The 18190-nt window shown below is 38.8% G+C and overlaps 1 protein-coding gene across 4 annotated transcripts in view; it reads right to left on the bottom strand.

Annotated features, from left to right (window-relative positions):
- LIN54 (lin-54 DREAM MuvB core complex component) overlaps positions 1 to 18190 on the bottom strand; it is a 58704-nt gene that overhangs the window by 31631 nt on the left and 8883 nt on the right. The window contains exons 1-2 of one of the 4 annotated variants that reach the window (XM_077814965.1): positions 3509 to 4970; positions 2291 to 3021 (exon numbers count right to left, since the gene is read on the bottom strand). In XM_077814965.1, the coding sequence (XP_077671091.1) occupies positions 2291 to 2980 (690 nt within the window). In that variant the 5' untranslated portion in view covers positions 2981 to 3021; positions 3509 to 4970. The other 3 variants (XM_077814966.1, XM_077814967.1, XM_077814964.1) reach the window with 3 other exon arrangements.

The raw sequence follows: 18190 nt of genomic DNA on the forward strand, positions 1-18190 counted from the left end.
CCCACCACCCGGACGGAGCCAGCTGCCTGTGCGGCTGTGTGGCTGCGGGGAACGGGGGACAGCAGGGGAGGGTCCGGGGGCTAGCCTCCCTGGCTGGGAGCTAAAGGGCCAGGCAGGACGGTCCCGTAGGCTGGATGTGGCCCGCGGAACGTAGTTTGCCCACCTCTGGTCTAACATGACCTGCAAAACTTTTAATACTGATGATGATGTATGCTAAGAACACAGTTAGATTCTCAGATCCTAGGCTAATTTTAATCAATTCACTTTTCAGAGTCAAACAGCATTTTAAATAAATAAATAAGATAAATTATGAGCTCTTCACAAAGCCTTCCATTGGAGGATCTCAAATGGTTTTACAAATCAATTAATTAAGCCTCACAAAATCCTTGAGGTAGGGGAGTAGCATCACCATTTAACACATGGGGGAACTGAGAAGTTAATCAGAGCCAGAAAGAGAACCTGGATCTCCTGACTCCCTCTGTCACCATTAATCTCCTAGATCAGGATTATCAAACTTTGTAAGTGTGGACAAGATCTTAATAGTGAGATTATCTTTCCCGCACAGAACACCTTCCCTCACATTCATGATCTCGTGGATCATGGATTTCTCTCCCATTTGCAAAGACATAACATCCCTGTGATACCTACAGGAATTTCTTACAAGGAAAAAGCAGTATTAGGGAAGTGGTTTGTTGTCTTTGTTGCAATAAGTGCTTTGTTGTTTTTAAAACAGTTAGTCACACTGCTGACTCTTGGTCTGCATTTTTTTCTCCCCAATCCCATCCATTCCCCTCCTCTATATCCCTTGCTTTCCTGTGCTTCCTTGTTTGCCACCTGGTCCTCTTCTCCTCCAGAATGCTTCCCCTATCACTGGTTCGCCTTTGACACTACTACATAAACTTCTCTGAAGAACCAGCTGAACAAAAGACCCAGCATCACATGATCAGCCCTTTTCATTGAGAAACTGATACAGTAGACCACAGTGCCCACACTAAGCAATAATCTACCCTTATGGATCTCTTACATATTAAACATGCCTGCAGATGGCATAGCTTTATGGGTGTGTGTGTTTTTTTAATCAAAAACATTAATTGTAGCTTTTGAAAAGCCAAATGCAAACAGTTTCATCTGTTTTATAAAAGAAACCAAAGGGGAAGAGCAAGTTTGTTTTGTAGAGCAGTGATTCTTAAAGCCTTGCAATCGGACATAAATCAATTAATCAGGAAAACCTTCAGGATTCCTTAAGGCAAGAAAATAGCGGAGGACAATCGGGAAGAATCACAGCCTTTCATGTCTCAGATGCCATGGGCAAGAGGAAAATCATAAATGCTACAACCTGAGAGTGCAACATAACTTATGCATTTTTTCCTTTAGCTTTTTTTTAAACTGCCAGCATCAGCCCTACAACTCAAGCCAAATGGCAGGAATTGATCCATTTTTAAATGTTCCTGTGCCGAGTCAGGAGTCACAGCCTCTTTTAAAGACATTCTGCCAACCTTAACATTAACAATGGAAGTAAAAAAGAAATCAGTAGGGAACAGTCAAACATTAAAAATCAACATTAGTCAGGAATTTGATCTTCAGCTTTGATGTGGCTACAAGCACTGAGCAATATGAGAAAAGACTGCACTGGAAAATAACACCGAGATTGAATGGTGCTTTAAAATACATAGTCTCAAATGTTCTGCATGCTATAGTTTGGGTTTGCTTCCTGTGAAATATCCATTTGGGATTTTAGCGCTCTATTTTGTTTGCTTATGGCTCCATCATTTCACAAGCACAGCAAGTATTCTGATTTTTATATAGACTGTTAGTTTTAGTCTCCCATCCCCAGCTAACGTTTGTGGGAAGATCTTTTTTCCAGATTCAGCCTGGGTGTGCTTTAGAAATTTAAACAGCAATCAGGAAGAAAGAAAAGAAATAAACTTAATATCCATGCAGAGTTCACTCTTCCTAAAGGTATATGGGATTAACTGAATCACACTCAGTGAAGAATTCTCTCCACTGCAATAAATTCTGATGGCACAGACACATACTCTGCGATAAACCTTAATCTCCCAAAAGGTAGTTGGATGTAAAGAATTTATAATTTAAATACATTCAGCTATGACTGGATACACTAGAAGAAATATTCTATATATACTCACAGTGAATTCTGAGGGTTGCGTGTGCACACACATGCAAACACATTTCTATCAACAAAAACGAACCTTCCATATGGGAACAGTTTTCGTTTTAAAACAAAAAAGGTTTATTTTTAAAAAAGTTTCATTAATACAACCCCTTTTACCTGTACTGTTTTTAACTGCTGGGTCTGTAATACAGAAGACTGGGCTGCAGTATTGATCAGCTGACTTCCTGGCGTCAAAGAGGAGACTCCAACGACAGGCTTCATCTCTGGCCTCCCTCCAATAGTAACTACTTTGATCTGCTGGGCTGGTACCTTGGAGTCTCCTGCCTGAGCCTGAATTGTGGCCTTCTGAGTCTGGGGTAGCTGGTTGTGGGGTAGCGCTAAGACAATTGGCTGGCCAGACTTTCCCAAAGTTGTCACAATTAGCTTTTGCCCTTCTTGTTTAATAGTTTGATTGCCAAGTTTAAGATCAGTGGCCTTGTTCAGAATAATCTGATTGGCTGAGATCGTGACAGGAGTCTGAGCACCAAGTTTACGGAGGCCACTTTGCAAGGCAGGTTTTACTGTTGCATTAGTGTCAGTTTTTGTAATTGTGGTATTCACTGTAACTTGACTTGAGTGATTGCTGGGCACGGTAGCTGGTTCTGTGGTGGCTGTGGTTGTAGTTGCAGAGTCACTGGCTGAGCTTATGTTCACTATTTCTTCCAGTTCGGTTTCCATAGGAATAGCCTCTCCCATAGGCGATGCCACAATAACAGCCTCAATGCTATCATCTTCCATCAGAGTTATGCCCGTGTCCATTATCTCCTCAGGGAGTAAGCTGTTCACCTCTGGTGATACCACCTCCATTGCAGATGTTCCGGCAGTAAGGCAACGACCCGGCACTGCAACTGTATTAAAAAAAAAAAGTAATAAAAGGTCAATTAGTAGGTCATAAATTATTAATCTCCATGACAACATACATTTCTGCAAAGCTTCAGGAATAGTATTACCACAGAGGAAAACATAAGTGCACAAATACTGGAGGTGGAGGAATTTTAGTGGAACTATATTTTCTTGTGAAATTTATCCTTGATTCTTTAATACATTTACTTGAATTTCCTTTTAATCCTAATTTAGATCAGACCTCCTCCAGCAGCATTGCAATACACCCACATCTCCTTGGGCCAGAGAAAGCCAGGGATTAAAATGTAAGAGTTCATGAATGGTTTTAGTGGTCACACATGCCAACATTCATTACCAAGCTGTCATTCCATGGAGTTGTCTGAAGTGGTGAATGTGCTAATAATTAGTTCACTTGTTTACGAGTATTAATTTCAGTGATCTCAGCAACAGCACATGGGAAAGCAGAGCTATTTTAGTGACAAACTTAGTTACCTATTGAACTTGATCACCAACCCATTTGAGAACCAAGCCAATAGTGCTGCTTTTCAAAGCCATGGATGATTTCATGCTTCGGTTGTCCCACGGGGTGGGGGTGGGAGGGAAAGCACAGCTCACTTGTTCTATACTTATTAGAAAAGAAAGAGCCTCAAATTGTGACTGTAATATAAAACATCCAGTGAATAAATGAACTAATCTGCAGGACACAGCAGGGTGGGCTGAATTGATTAGAAAAAAGCTAGCTTAAAAACAGAATTAGCAGTGGGTTCTATACATGGGAGTCTCAACTTGAAAAACCTTGAAGAGGGGAAAATGAAAATGGCTGAATCTCCTGTAAATATGATACGGAAGCATGAATATTGGACTTCCCATTAAAAAGGTAACATTTTATCAGTCAACAATGATCAGCATTTTAAAATACTTCCTTCACCATTTGCCTCCTTCCATTAGCTTATTTCTTTCACCTTGTAGTGGGTGGGCACACTATGTACCCTCTTATCGTTTACAACATTCACCCTGAACCTCAGGGTGTAGCAACCGTAACACCTTGCCCTCGCAAACCTGCGTTTGCACGTTGTAGAGCAAAGTTCAGTGGTGCCGTTTTTACAGCACAGCCATTCATAATTAATGGATTACTGTTGTGGATAGTTTAAAATGCATGGATTAAATGCTGAGGTTGCATTTATTGATAACAATGCCATAGTGTGTCTGAATTTGCACCATTTATGATCAACAACCACACTGACCATAGAACAGCTGTAGAGTATTCACCCAGGAAGTACAGAAGATAGGGGAAAACTGCAGTATGTTATATAATTGATATCCTGACAGGCTGATGATGAAAGCAATTACTGTAACAGGGTCAGAGGTTCCCACTAGTTTCCGTTTATTTTTGTTCATTAGAATATTGTAAGAAAACTATACAAGAAAAAGATGATTAACAAAACATTTTTATGGTGCAGTTCGGAACTTACATGTCATTAACAAAGAGTTTTGCACCAAATACACTTGAAGCATTGAGAATCTTGGGGCAGGTTTACACTACAGATTTACAGTGACTCAGCTGCACAGGTGCAGCTGCGCTGCTGTAGTGCTTCTGGTGAAGACACTCTAAACCGACAGGAGAGAGCTCTCCTGTCAGCTTAATAATTCCACCTCCGTGAGAGGTGGTAGCTATGATGGTGGGAGAAGCTCTCCCGCCGACATAGCACTGTATACACCGGCGCCTAGGTCTGTATAATTACGTCATTCAGGGGTGTGAATAATCCACACCCCTGAGCGATGTAGTTATATTGCAGTAATTTTGTAGTGTAGACCAGAGTTTGGTATTAATGACTTGAGCCAAGTTTTTTTTCCTATAATAAATATGATGGGAAATTTGGGATATTTTCATCACAATACTTAGCATTAGAAATTTATTCACAAGGCACAATGGTCACAAGAGAACGTCACTCATTTTGGGGATTATGTTGAAAGATTGATATATACATTTATGTAGCTACTTTTAGGTTTATAAAAACTAGCTGCATGTCTGAAATTAACCAACTACCTTTGGATTGATGTGAGGAAAATTATTTACTGGTGAAAATTGCATTAATAAATTAGTTTGAAATTACTTTGGTAAAGTCAAAGGAAATGGGGAAAGATCATAGATGTAATTAACTTTGGTATTTTAAAAATTTTGATTTTTTTTTTCGTTTAACTTGTGCAGTTTGTTAGAAATTCATCATATATAGAGTAGTGAATGAGGATCAGGATTTAAATTTACTGAGAGGTTTTTATAGCCACATGTAAATACAAGAAGCCAGGCCATCTCCTTGTTTTCTGCATATAAGCAAGGCTCACGGCATTTATCCTTTTTCTCCTATTCCCCTCTCTCTCTTTCTCTTAAAAAGTCATTACAGCCAAACATGGCAAGTTTGGGTACCTCCAAATATGGAAGTATATTTTATTGTATTAGGGTAGCACCTAGGGGCCCTAGTCCTGGACCAGGCCCCCATTGTGCTGGCGCTGTGGCTATAAAAACCTCTCAGTAAATTTAAATCCTGATCCTCATTCACTACTCTATATATGATGAATTTCTAACAAACTGATATAGCATTACTATAATTTGGTATATACTAACATTTTCACTGGTAAAAATGCAAACCAATAAAGGTAGACAGGATTCTTTTGATGAAAATTACAGGATCAACAGAATAAGCTAATTACCTCTGTAGCACAAGTTAAATGAAAAAAAAAAATCAAAATTTTTAAAATACCAAAGTTAATTATATCTATGATCCTTCCCCATTTCCTTTGACTTTGCCAAAGTAATTTCAAACTAATTTATTAATGGGTTTCAGAGTAACAGCCGTGTTAGTCTGTATTCGCAAAAAGAAAAGGAGTACTTGTGGCACCTTAGAGACTAACCAATTTATTTGAGCATGCTCAAATAAATTGGTTAGTCTCTAAGGTGCCACAAGTACTCCTTTTCTTTTTGTTAATTTATTAATGCAATTTTCACAAGTAAATAATTTTCCTCACATCAATCCAAAGGCAGTTGGTTAATTTCAGATGTGCAGCTAGTTTTTATAAACCTAAAAGTAGCTACATAAATGTATATATCAATCTTTCAACATAATCCCCAAAATGAGTGACATTCTCTTGTGACCAGCAGAGCCATTGCCTTGTGCCAAATAAAATGTAACAGCTTTGCCAGATACAACAGCTGGTAGACCCTTAATGCTGAAAAAAAAAAAAACCCCTACTTCAACGCAGTGTGCAAATCCTACAGAAGCACTATTTAGAACGGTCTGGGCTGAGGGAATAATGTCAGCATATTGAGCAAAGTACCAAGAAGCCCTTACAGAAGTAAGGGTTTCAGAATCCAAGCCCAAAACCAAGAAAATCTCAGCAAGACCTTTCCCTAACTAGGATATAACACTACCACAACCCCTCAAGAGTAAAAAACAAACCCAGGTGCATTGGGGCCACATCTGCTACTCATGTTCAGAGCAATACGATTCTAGGTTTTACACTAGCCATAAGCAGTGGGACAATACAATACAAGGTTAATTAGAAAAATAATCTTCTTTCAGGATGAGAAGAAAAGGTCATTAAAATCTTTCAGCTCCCAAGAGACAGAAATAGAAAATGAACTGCTCAGAAGTTCTACAACAACTCAAACATGCAGAGATCTCTGTATGTTGTTTGTGCCCTGTAAATCCAAGTCTTCCATAGCTCAATGAAGTTAATGGGAGACTTTCTGTTAACTTCAGTGGATTTAAGATGGTCTCTATTAAATTGGAAAGGAGGAGGACTATCCATGATTTCCTTCTTAGCATTTTGTTTTTTGGATTGATAGTGGACAACCTCATAGATATTGTTGTTCCCTGAAAGCCATTAAATAGCCTTTAAATAAGTCTCTGGAAAATATGTGTGTCCACTATCAATGAAAGAAATAGAGCAGTATGGAGAACTCCCCTTACAGAGAGATAATGGAAGCATGTCATCCTTTTTTGTAAATGAAAAAACAGAAGAAAAATTAAAAATACTAAAATTTCAGCAGTCTGAAAAGCCCTACCAATTATAGGCTGTGGTCCGGTTTGGGGGTTGTTTGATTTTTTTATTTTTGTAAAATTGTGCGCAATCATTTAGAGCAAACAAAAAAAGTATGTAGAACTGTAATATGGTTAGAAGCATAAAACATGTTTCTTGGTAAATAATTAGCTGAGATAACAAAACTGCAGTTAATGAATTTCTGAGAACTGAAGAGAGGCTGTAGCTCCAAAATCAGTGTTGGTGAGGTAAAACGGGAGGGAGAGGGTGAGAGGAAAAAAAAAAGGCTCCTCCATGAGTTATGGTCTGCAGGACTCTTTTTTTAAGCTACTAATTTGGGCAGTGTGTGGTACTTAAATATTGAACCGATTGTTGCTGAATAAAATCTTCTGCGGAAGCATAGACAGAGCGCTATGGTAGGTTATCTTCTTTACCAAAATAGTAAACCCATACACAAATGTAAAAATAATAAGATCCATGCAGGAAACAATAATAGCATTTACAAACTTATGTCCTGCTTTTGTTTTGAACAATATACCAACAAAAGACATAAAACAAACAAACAAAAAAAAAACCACACAAAACAAAAACGGGATTTCTTGGAGTACAATTCAAATTCTAGTCAACAGCCATCAAGGTTATAGTGGTACATCTAGAAAGGGTACGAAAGAGAAAGCAGCCTAAATTCCTAACTTGGACCTGCAAAGGAAAAAAAAGTGGAATATTATTTTTTGTTTCCTTGTTATGTATAACAGAGGTCCTAATGGAAATGATTTTCATGTGTTTAAGATTTTTTATATTAGAAATTCAGGTCTTGTATACCCAGGAAGAGTTAATAGGTGAATTGAAAACTACTAAAGTTATGACATTAGAGATACCAAGGACGTAGACTGTTTAAAACTCGATTTCTCTTAACAACTTTCTAACAAGCGATAGAAAGAAAAATCTCTCTTTGTTAAGGATACAACATATTAATCCCTTCAATTAAGGGCTGCGGAAGCTCTGACTCCACTTGAGTCAATCAAGGAATTTGTCATCAAAAACAGAGAAGACAATTTACTTGGCATTCCTGATATTTTTAAGGAAAACAAGGAGACTATACAGCAAGGTAAGGTAAGAACAAGCCTTGTTTTCAAGCCAAAAAAAAAAAAAAAAAAATGAATAAGGATGTTCAGACTCTTCTTTTACAAACCACAAAGGAACAAGTAAAAACACAAATCCTTTTTCCCCTTCACAGGGGAAAAGAAGAGGGGATTAAGGGACAATAGACCAGTGGAATTAATTGTAACAAACAAATTAAAAACATACCTGCAAGGCAGCTGGATTTTATGACCGATTCTGTTGAACGTATAATGCAAGAACAGAAAGGAACCCATTCAGATGTCACACTTTACCAAAGTTATTAAGATGGTATCACTGCTACAAGAGCCAAGTATCAAAGTTTTAGATTCTAAAATAATAATTAGGATTACAGTAAACTTCACTAAGACAAAATTTCTCAACACAAACTATATAAAAATTGCATTTATACAAAGTACTGGGAAGCACCAATAAATGAACCCAAGATACTATACTATTACACAGTTCCTGCACTGACTTAAGGATCAAAAATTCCACCTCCATTTTTTTTTTATAATTCTTGAAACTATATCAACAGTAAACAATTAGGCCCAAGACGAAAGCAATAGTCAAACTAAAGCAGCGTCTGGCCAATGACTACACAGTTGAAACTACAGCCTACTGTTTCCTCGAGGCATGGCTTGAAACCAGAGATTTTGAATATTACAATAAGCTGCATTCAAACTGAAAAATACTTCCCCAAAATCTACTCATCAGTAGCAAGTGCGAACCATCGCCTGGCAAGTATGGCTAAGGCATCAATTTCTCCCTTAATGTAAAGTTTAATTTAAAAAATGAAGTTTTTAGCCCTTCCAAGCCAGCTCCAGGGCATCTATTGCAGCTTTGTGCTTTGCAAGGCAGTAACTGAGTGAGATTAAGAAGAACTGGGAAGATTAAGAATCAGCTGCTGTGACTGAGAACCCTATGGGGCAGCAGTGACACCGTCAAGAATGATACCAATTCCTTAGTGTTGCTACTGCTGACTGGGAAAGCTCTGAGCGACGAATCCCTCCAACTCTACCCCCGTAGCACCACAGAGAAGGCTCTGTGGAAGCACGGGCCCCCTCTAAGCACAGGGGGTACTGGAGACATAGCCCTACCCTTTAGAGTAGTTACTGGGAGGGGGAAAGGGAGTTTCTTCTCCCTTCCTGTATCTAGAATGGGTGGAGCTACCTGCTAGTCAGAAACTAAAGGCAGTGGACCGGAGAAGGAGTCAGAGACAAGACCCTTGTAGAAATCTGACTACCCTCTCCCCCTGCAGCAGTTGGGAGTGGCAAAAAAGGCCAAGCACTTTGACAGGATTCAGCCAATCGATGTTTTGTAAACTGTTCATGTCCTGCTCATGACATACAACATTACAATAAGGGGACACAGCACATCTAGAACCTTGATAAAATAAAAAAAGATCAACAGGAGTGACACAAGCATGAATTCTCATCAGCCTTCCTTCCATAGCATATATCTGATTAAAGTAGGTCTATATGGAATATTCCATAGCTGATGTACCGTTCATCAAGTTCTAGATGTGCTGTGTCCCCTTCCTGTCACGTTCTAAAACAGACACAAGCTGTTCCTGCTTTGTTCTTTTCTTTCCACTCAACTCTTCATTTTTGGGAAAGGACAGCAGTAATACATTGTACAACTGTCAGCAGTCCTATGAAATGCCCAACACTTCCAGGCTACTGAACAGGTTTCTACAAAGCAGCACTCTAAAATGCATGGTTATTTAAAAGATTATAAAACATAGATTACAGGGTTAGACACTGTAACCCACATAAAAGAAAAATCTCATAATTCCCCAAGTGTGACCTCAAATAGTAAAGAACATTTGGAGGGGGCGTAACCTATGCATGGCATGGATGCAAAATATAAAGATGTATTAAATAACATTTCAAAAGAAAAACTTTGAGTTATGGGGATCTAGAGAACTAAGTTGACTCATTAGATCACCTGACCTTTTCAACAGAAAACAAAGCCCCACGGTTGTTACCTAATTCTTCTGTACTGAATGTGCATAATGAGGAGAGATGTGATTGATATATGACATAACAGCTGTGATTCTTCAAAAAAAAAAAAAAAAAAGGAGAGTACTTGGGGCACCTTAGGGACTAACAAATTTATTTGAGCATAAGCTTTCGTGAGCTACAGCTCACTTCGAAGGTGCCACAAGTACTCCTTTTCTTTTTGCGGATACAGACTAACACGGCTGCTACTCTGAAACCTGTGATTCTTCTGCATTTCAAGTCATAGCTACATTTCATCATCCTGACTTTCAAGAGTGCATATATATTTTTGTTGTAGCACCCGCCAAACTTCTCAGAGCTGACTAAATTGTTATTTATGCCTACTTTCAGCAGGAGTGCATCTGGTTCTGCTAAAAGACAGACATGGAATGAGAGAACCAATGGGAAACTCCCCTTGCTGAGTACCAGTGACTGCCCTTTAATAATACTTAACACTAAGGCTGTGTCTACACAACAGACTTTACAGCAGCACAGCTGTACTGCTTCAGCTGCGCTGCTGTCAGGTCTCCCATATAGCTGCACTAAGCTGGCGGGAGAGAGCACTCGTACCGGCATAATTAAACCACCCCCAACAAGCAGCGGTAGCTATGTCTCCTGCCTACATAGCACTGTCCAAACCAGCACTTCTGTCGGTGAAACTTGTGTCAGTCAGGGGTGCGTTTTTTTCACACTCCTGACCGACAAAAGTTTTACCAACAAAAGTGCTAGTTTAGACATAGCCATAGTTAGGGCTAAGATTTTGTCACAGATATTTTTAGTAAAAGTCACAGACAGGTCATGGGCAATAAAGAAAAATTCACGGAAGCCCGTGACTTATTCGTGACTATTACTAAAAATATGCATGATAAAGTGGGGAGCTGCAAGCTCCCCACACCACCCGGGGGGGGTTGGCTCAGAGCTCCAGGGCAACCCCCCTGCTCGTGGTGGTTCGGAGCTCCGGGGCACCCCGGCCACCGGCTCAGAGCTCCTGGGCACCCCGGCTACCTGTCACGGGTGGCGGGGAACCCTACAGCTCCCAGGCACTGGAGGCTCAAGTCACAGAGGCCATGACCTTAGTGACAAAATCATAGCCCTAGCCATATAATTACTGTTTGAAGATAGGTTTCAGAGTAGCAGCTGTGTTAGTCTGTATCCGAAAAAAGAAAAGGAGTACTTGTGGCACCTTAGAGACTAACAAATTTATTTGAGCATAAGCTTTCATGAGCTACAGCTCACTTCATCGGATGCATGCAGTGAAAAATACAGTAGGGTGATTTTATATACACAGAGAACACAAAACAATGGGTGTTACCATACACACTGTAAAGAGAGTGATCATGTAAGGTGTGCTATTACCAGCAGGAGAGAAAAAAATCACTTTTGTAGAGATAATTATGGTGGTCCATTTCCAGCAGTTGACAAGAACGTGTGAGGAACAGTGGGGGGTGGGGGGGTTTTGAATAGTTTTACTTTGTGTAATGAATATAGCTTTACAGATATAAAGTGTTGTTTACCTAGCTGGTTAATCAACATTTCATAGATCTGAAGAAGAAAAATGCCGCTCACATACATGGCTTTTGGCTGATGAATGGCATGTCCTGATTAGGAAGGCAGCAACAAGTTGTCAGTGGGCAACTTGACAAATAAGGTAACGCTGGGGTTACCAAGAAAACAGAGTTACAAATTAGCTTAAATACCCATGTTTCTTTTGTTCTCTCCCTCCCCCTTTTAATTAAAAGAAACGGTTTTAGGCTGCACGATTAAGTTAACATGTAAACCTTATAAACATTTGCCATTTATTACACAAATATTAAATATTACATTCTTCAGAAAGGAATTGGATGCATGCACCATTCACTCCAATAGAATATTTTAAGAATAGTTAGAAGGTTGGATTTTAAATTGGAAACCATATTCTAATTTCACAACAGGCTCTTGTGTAAAAGTCAAAGACTAACAGCTTTTCCTTTACCCTTCTTTTGGTTACATGACAGCTTTTGTCAATTTAATGCCATGCAGTTTCACAGAAACTGAAAAGAAGAACCAGAGATGATGGGCAATATGAATAAACACATGTTGAAAATGTCCATATAGTCAGCCTTATGCTTCTCTACACTCAAATCATCCAATCAAATACCCATTGGACTTCAAAAAAGGACTCTCACCTTAAATTTGACCCAACATTCACCATTTTTTAAATTGTGAGAACCAACAGAAATTGTTCCACAACTAAAATAACTGTGAAAACAGCTTTGAAATACACAAACATTCCCCTGCAGTGTTTGATACCCAAACATTACATCACTAAGAACCTGAAAGTAAAAACATATAGTCGTGAATCCATCTTCATTGATTTTCATTATCCAAAATGAGATAACCATAAAAAGTAAATGTAGAACACAACTGGGGTAAAGTAGATTTAAAAATTATTTAATCTTTAATTACCTCAAGGGTAACCAAGGCAAAGAAGTGTATTTGTAATATGATGCTTAAGTTTACACAGTGTCCCTTTAGTGCCAAGCCATGGAAGATTTCAGAATGGAGGACAATATCACATTAAACACACACACTTTGGAACAAGAAATACTTAAACTGTCATTCTGGGCCTGATACAGAGTGGCAGGGAGCACACACAATTCACACTGATTTTAGATGGGAGTTGCTAGACTCAGCACCTCTCAAGATCAGGCCCTCTGCCAGTAATTTCAGCAGGAGTGCATCTAAGCATTATTGTTACTGTACAAAGGTCCATTGCAATAAACAGAATACTTAAGCTACAAATTTTACTGGGACTTTATATAGCATGTTGTGTAATAATTACATCGTATGTTACTGGTGTATCTTAAGAGCACTGCTCCATAAGCAGTTAAACGACATTTTATACTTTACTTTGTAGAGTCTCACCGCAGGGAACAGAATACTTACAACACAGATTTCAATGGGGCACTGTGTTGCCAAAAACAGATAATATTGTATGGAAAAGTACCTCCTAGTAAGAAGATAATTTCCGATGTATCTTATGCAACATATTATTATTCCTTCATTAGCTGAATCCTGGTCTTAAAACCAGAGGAAACGAAACAAAAATAATGGCAACACATTCACATTTGGGGGAGGAAATCTCCAAAAGGCATAAATGGCAATTACGTACCGTAAAGGCTGTCACTTGAATTTAACTAATTTATTATATCTAGGAAACTCAGGGTCCTATCCTACTATTCCCAGATCCTCAACAGAGCTCAGGACAAACAGAAGAATCTCAGTACAACACAGGTGAGATGAAGATAAAAAACTTAGTAATTGCAGTAATTTGCAAATAAAAAGGCTCTTTTAGCTGAGGATTGCAAAATGCTCTACCAAATATGACAACATCCACAGGAGTAATGTAAATATTATACCCATTTTACAGATGGATTAAACTGACGCATGAAAAAGCTAGATAAGATGCCTACAATCACATTGCGAATCATGTGCAAAGCCAGAAGGCCTGACTCCCAAGCCCCTTCTCTAGTCACTAGGAAGAGTTGTCTCCCCTTTATCGTTCATGATGAAATAAAAACAAACTAATATGACCCACAAAGACATTAAACAGTTGGTGCCTAAATAACCTGATGACAGGAATATTACAAATACCTAAAGGATTATATTTAAGTTCCCTAACAGGTGCTTGACAAGAGTAGCAGAATCTTCCTTTAACAACCATAGGAGTATTTTTAATACACAGTACAAGGTGCCCCAAAAATTCAGTGCACTAAATAACAGCAGGTATAGGTTTAAAAACAAAATACAAGTAAGATGCCTGCCCATCTCCACATTATGTATGAAATTCATATCAGATCACATGTGAAGGCAAACAGATTATAAGAAAATAAGCGACTAATTACACTTCATTAGCAACCCACTGGCCTCATTGATTTAGATAATGTAATTTTTAAATTAACTTGATTTTAATTAGGAGTCTTCTGATCTTTTATTTTTGTCTGTAACATGTATGCATGTAAACACACACACACACACACACACGCACTTCAAGCACAACAGTATTCCAAATCTAAGAATTTTATTTCTGGGATTTTTGAATAGTGTGGAGGTCAAATTTAAGCATTTATTTAAAAAAAGTCAAGGAGCCTTCATATGTCAGAAATGGAACACCAAATACTATTTTTTTAAAAAGAATTCTCTAAGGTCAATCATACATCAGTTATCTTTCTATCATTAGCAACAAACTGCTAAGCATTTTGAAAATTCGCTTTTATCACCAAAAGAGGTGCTACTTCCATAAAGAGACAGATAATGATTACTGGATTCATAACTACTTATTGCACTGCACATCGCTCTTCTTGTTATTATGCAACTGCAAGTGGTAACACTGAAAATATGTAAAATAAGGTAAGATAACACAGGTGAGATGAAGAAAAGAACTTAATAATTGCAGCTATGTCTTCCCTTTATAATATTGTAAGACAAATGTATTAGAAGGCTCACAAGAAATTTTAATTGCTTTATTTCTTCTGGTGAAATATTTACAGCTTATGATTTTCAGCATCAGGCAAACAGCAGATATAATTTCTTAATTCCAGGAAATTTGAACCTGACTTTCAATTTCATAAGGTCCACTCCTCCTCCTTCTCCCTAGTCCTCTTGTGAAATGGACCAATACAGAAACAAAGGGACCTAAAGCTCAGGGCTACAAAGTTTTGAAGCTGCTGTAAAAATGACTTTTGTTTCCTTTTCTTTTTGGGAAACAAAAAACGAATGCAACATTTTCTAATGGTTAGACCAGGGAGCTGGGAATCAGGAGACTTGAGCTTTGTTTCCACCCAGGACTGATTCACTGTGTAACCTTGGACAAGTCACTTAGAAGGACATTGTGGGGTCCAATTTACCCTCAAATACAGGTTTTATAAAGGTGAAGACCAACAGCAAATTTTTATTCCGATGGAATTGTTTAAACAAAATACCCTTTGCAGAGCTTGTAACCCAATCCTTTGCTCTTGAATTAAAACCTAAAAGTGATGCTGACTGGAAACAAGACCAATACTGGTATGGGAGACCTGTTTATTTCCAGTGACCATACTCAGAACCAAATTATCTACGCTGTTAGATTTTTTTTTTAAATTCTCACTTCATTCTGTAAGAAGTCGTACGTCCATACTTGATACTGTCCCTTTAGATCTCTCTGTGATTCAGTTTCCTTATCTAAGATACTAGGGAAAAGTGAGCCACCTATGCAAAATGCTTTGAGATTCTCAGGACGCTGCCCTTTGCTTTTTCATCTCATTTCCATAAATTAATTTTCTAGATTTATGAGATCTGTATAGGCATTACCACAATCCAACACTTCACATGCCCAGCAGCACATTAGTAGAGTGGATGATGGCTTCTGACATGCCATTTAATACCTATTAATGTTTTACTTGTGGATTTAAAGCTAGCCTGAATTTGCAGAACAATTGCATAACCAAAAATAAAGAATTATAGTTTTGATGGACACTGATCACAGAAACTTTCTTATGGATGGACAAAGTTGTCTCTGATTGTTTTTAAATGTTATGTTTGGACCAGAACACATGGACAGATAAGCTTGCTTTGGTGGACGGTTTGCTTGTAACTGTGTTGAATGGGACAAATAAATACTGGATTTAGTACATCTTATTGTTGATTGGTTGTTGTGTGTGTGTGATAGCTTATTGACAGAACTCCTTGGTTTTAATGTCAATTATTACTAGCCCAAACTTGAGCAACTGTGACTGTTACACACCATAGCATTTTTGTCTCAGAATAAATTTTGGATGACAATGCAGGACAAAGTTGTCCGTGTGGAATACAATAGAGAGAATTCACTCTGCTCAGAGATGAAACTCTGATTATAACTGCTGTCTTTTCTAGCAGGTGGAATAAAGAGCACACTTCCAAAGGCTCAAATGGTGAGTCCACCAAACATGTCAGCACAGGGTTAAGATCTCTGACTAGAGGGGAACTGTTCACTACACCTTTCAGGAATGTTTTGATAGTGAGAGGGCTGAATGCAGAAGAACTGTCCACTGGCAGATGATACGCTGAGATGGCAGACACCTACCTTTATAAAAGACAAGGATAGGCTGAGAGATTTTATGTAGAATAGGTAGCCCAAAACAGTTTACATACACACAGAATGTGGAAATGGATTATCTACTATCCCAAGTAAAAACATTTCCACTAAAAACTCCCCTTGCACAGAGCATATGATGACAGAATTATTCCATGTCTTGTTATGCAAGCTGTGGCACAGTGCAATTCCAAACTGAAATGCAAGACAAGACTGAGTTCTTGAGACAGCAGGGCCACCGATTGTCTGGCCCACGCTGGAAGAAACTCTCTGCGCCATGGTCTAGTCTGGTTTGTTTATTTATTTATTTATTTTTAAATTGCTAACAGAATCAAATAAAACACTGATTTTCTCAGTTGAACAGAAATGCATTTGTGATCCAAGTTTGTCCTCACATGTTCTGGAACAGAACTGATGACAATTAAAATTGCTGTCTGCCATGAAGAGGTCTAGGAAAGGACAGCTCCACTACCTGAACAGCAGCTCCCCCGCTGTTTCAAGTTCTACTCAGATCATTCCTGCAGCCTGTGACTTAAGCCACTTACTAACACCAATAAAGTTTCAACAGGGAAAGGCTCACTTCTCAGAGTGGAAATTCTTACTGCTGATGAGGCCTTAGGTGCTACAGACAGGGCCCTCAATCTGTTTGACACCAATTTTTTCAGCGGGGGTCATCCCGTCTTCCCTGGCTTTGAAGGCAAAGCCAGCCCTGCTTTGTTCCTTCACAAGGGAAGCCAAGAGTTCCTTCCTTATTTGTGATCTATGCCCTCCTTCATCAGACATCCTGGTGAGGAAGGCATAGACCACGGGTCGGCAAACTTTCAGAAGTGGTGTGCCAAGTCTTCATTTATTCACTCTAATTTAAGGTTTCACGTGCCAGTAATACATTTTAATGTTTTTAGAAGGTCTCTTTCTATAAGTCTATAATATATAACTAAATTATTGTTGTACGTAAAGTAAATAAAGCTTTTAAAATGTTTAAGAAGCTTCATTTAAAATTAAATTAAAATGCAGAGCTCCCCGGACCGGTGGCCAGGACCCGGGCAGTGTGAGTGCCACTGAAAATCAGCTCGCGTGCTGCCTTTGGCACGCATGCCATAGGATGGCTACCCCTGGCATAGACCCTCTGTTGCCTATTGGTGGCAGGTGGCCAAGTGTAAAGGCACCACACAACAAAGGTGGAGGGGGGCAGGAGCACACTGCTTAAATGCATGCTTCTTATCCATTCTTCTTCAATCTTTGGAGGTCCGATCACCCATGACCAAAAAGGATGAAGGAACTTTGTCCAGACAAAGCCTAACTGCAATGGCACAAACTACCTAACGGTTTCTTACTACCTATGATACAATTTGAAAGGTGGAGTTCTTTGCCAAAAGTCCCCTAAAATACCTACAGGCACATAACTACCTGAAGAGAGCTAGGAAATGAGGTGGCTGGGGTCACACTGCACTTTTATAACCCCTGCATTGAACATTCAATGCAGCTGTCCCAATAGGCACTGCTTTCCAGAAAGTTTCCAAAGCTCAGCAATACAACCTTCAAGAGGGAATACGCAGAAGTATTACGCTCAAATAAATCTGTTTGTCTCTAAGGTGCCACAAGTACTCCTTTTCTTTTTGCGGATACAGACTAACACGGCTGCTACTCTGAAACCTGTTCCTTAAAGCAGTAGTCCTTTTAATGAATATTCTGTGTGTTGTATCGACACAAACCATTTTTCAGTAAAAATCTAGTAAATCAAAAGATGAACTTGTAACCTTGTCCTGGCCAATAGAAATAAGTGAAAAATGTAATGCCACAAAAAGTCTGCAGATTTTTTATATGTATTATCCTCATTGTTACACTTTCAGAGAAACAGATTAAAAGAAAAACATGACAGTAAAAAAAAAGTGATCATGTACAACAAATGAGAAAGGATAATTTTAT

Source organism: Eretmochelys imbricata, chromosome 4, assembly GCF_965152235.1.
Source record: "Eretmochelys imbricata isolate rEreImb1 chromosome 4, rEreImb1.hap1, whole genome shotgun sequence".
Lineage (NCBI taxonomy): Eukaryota > Metazoa > Chordata > Testudines > Cheloniidae > Eretmochelys > Eretmochelys imbricata.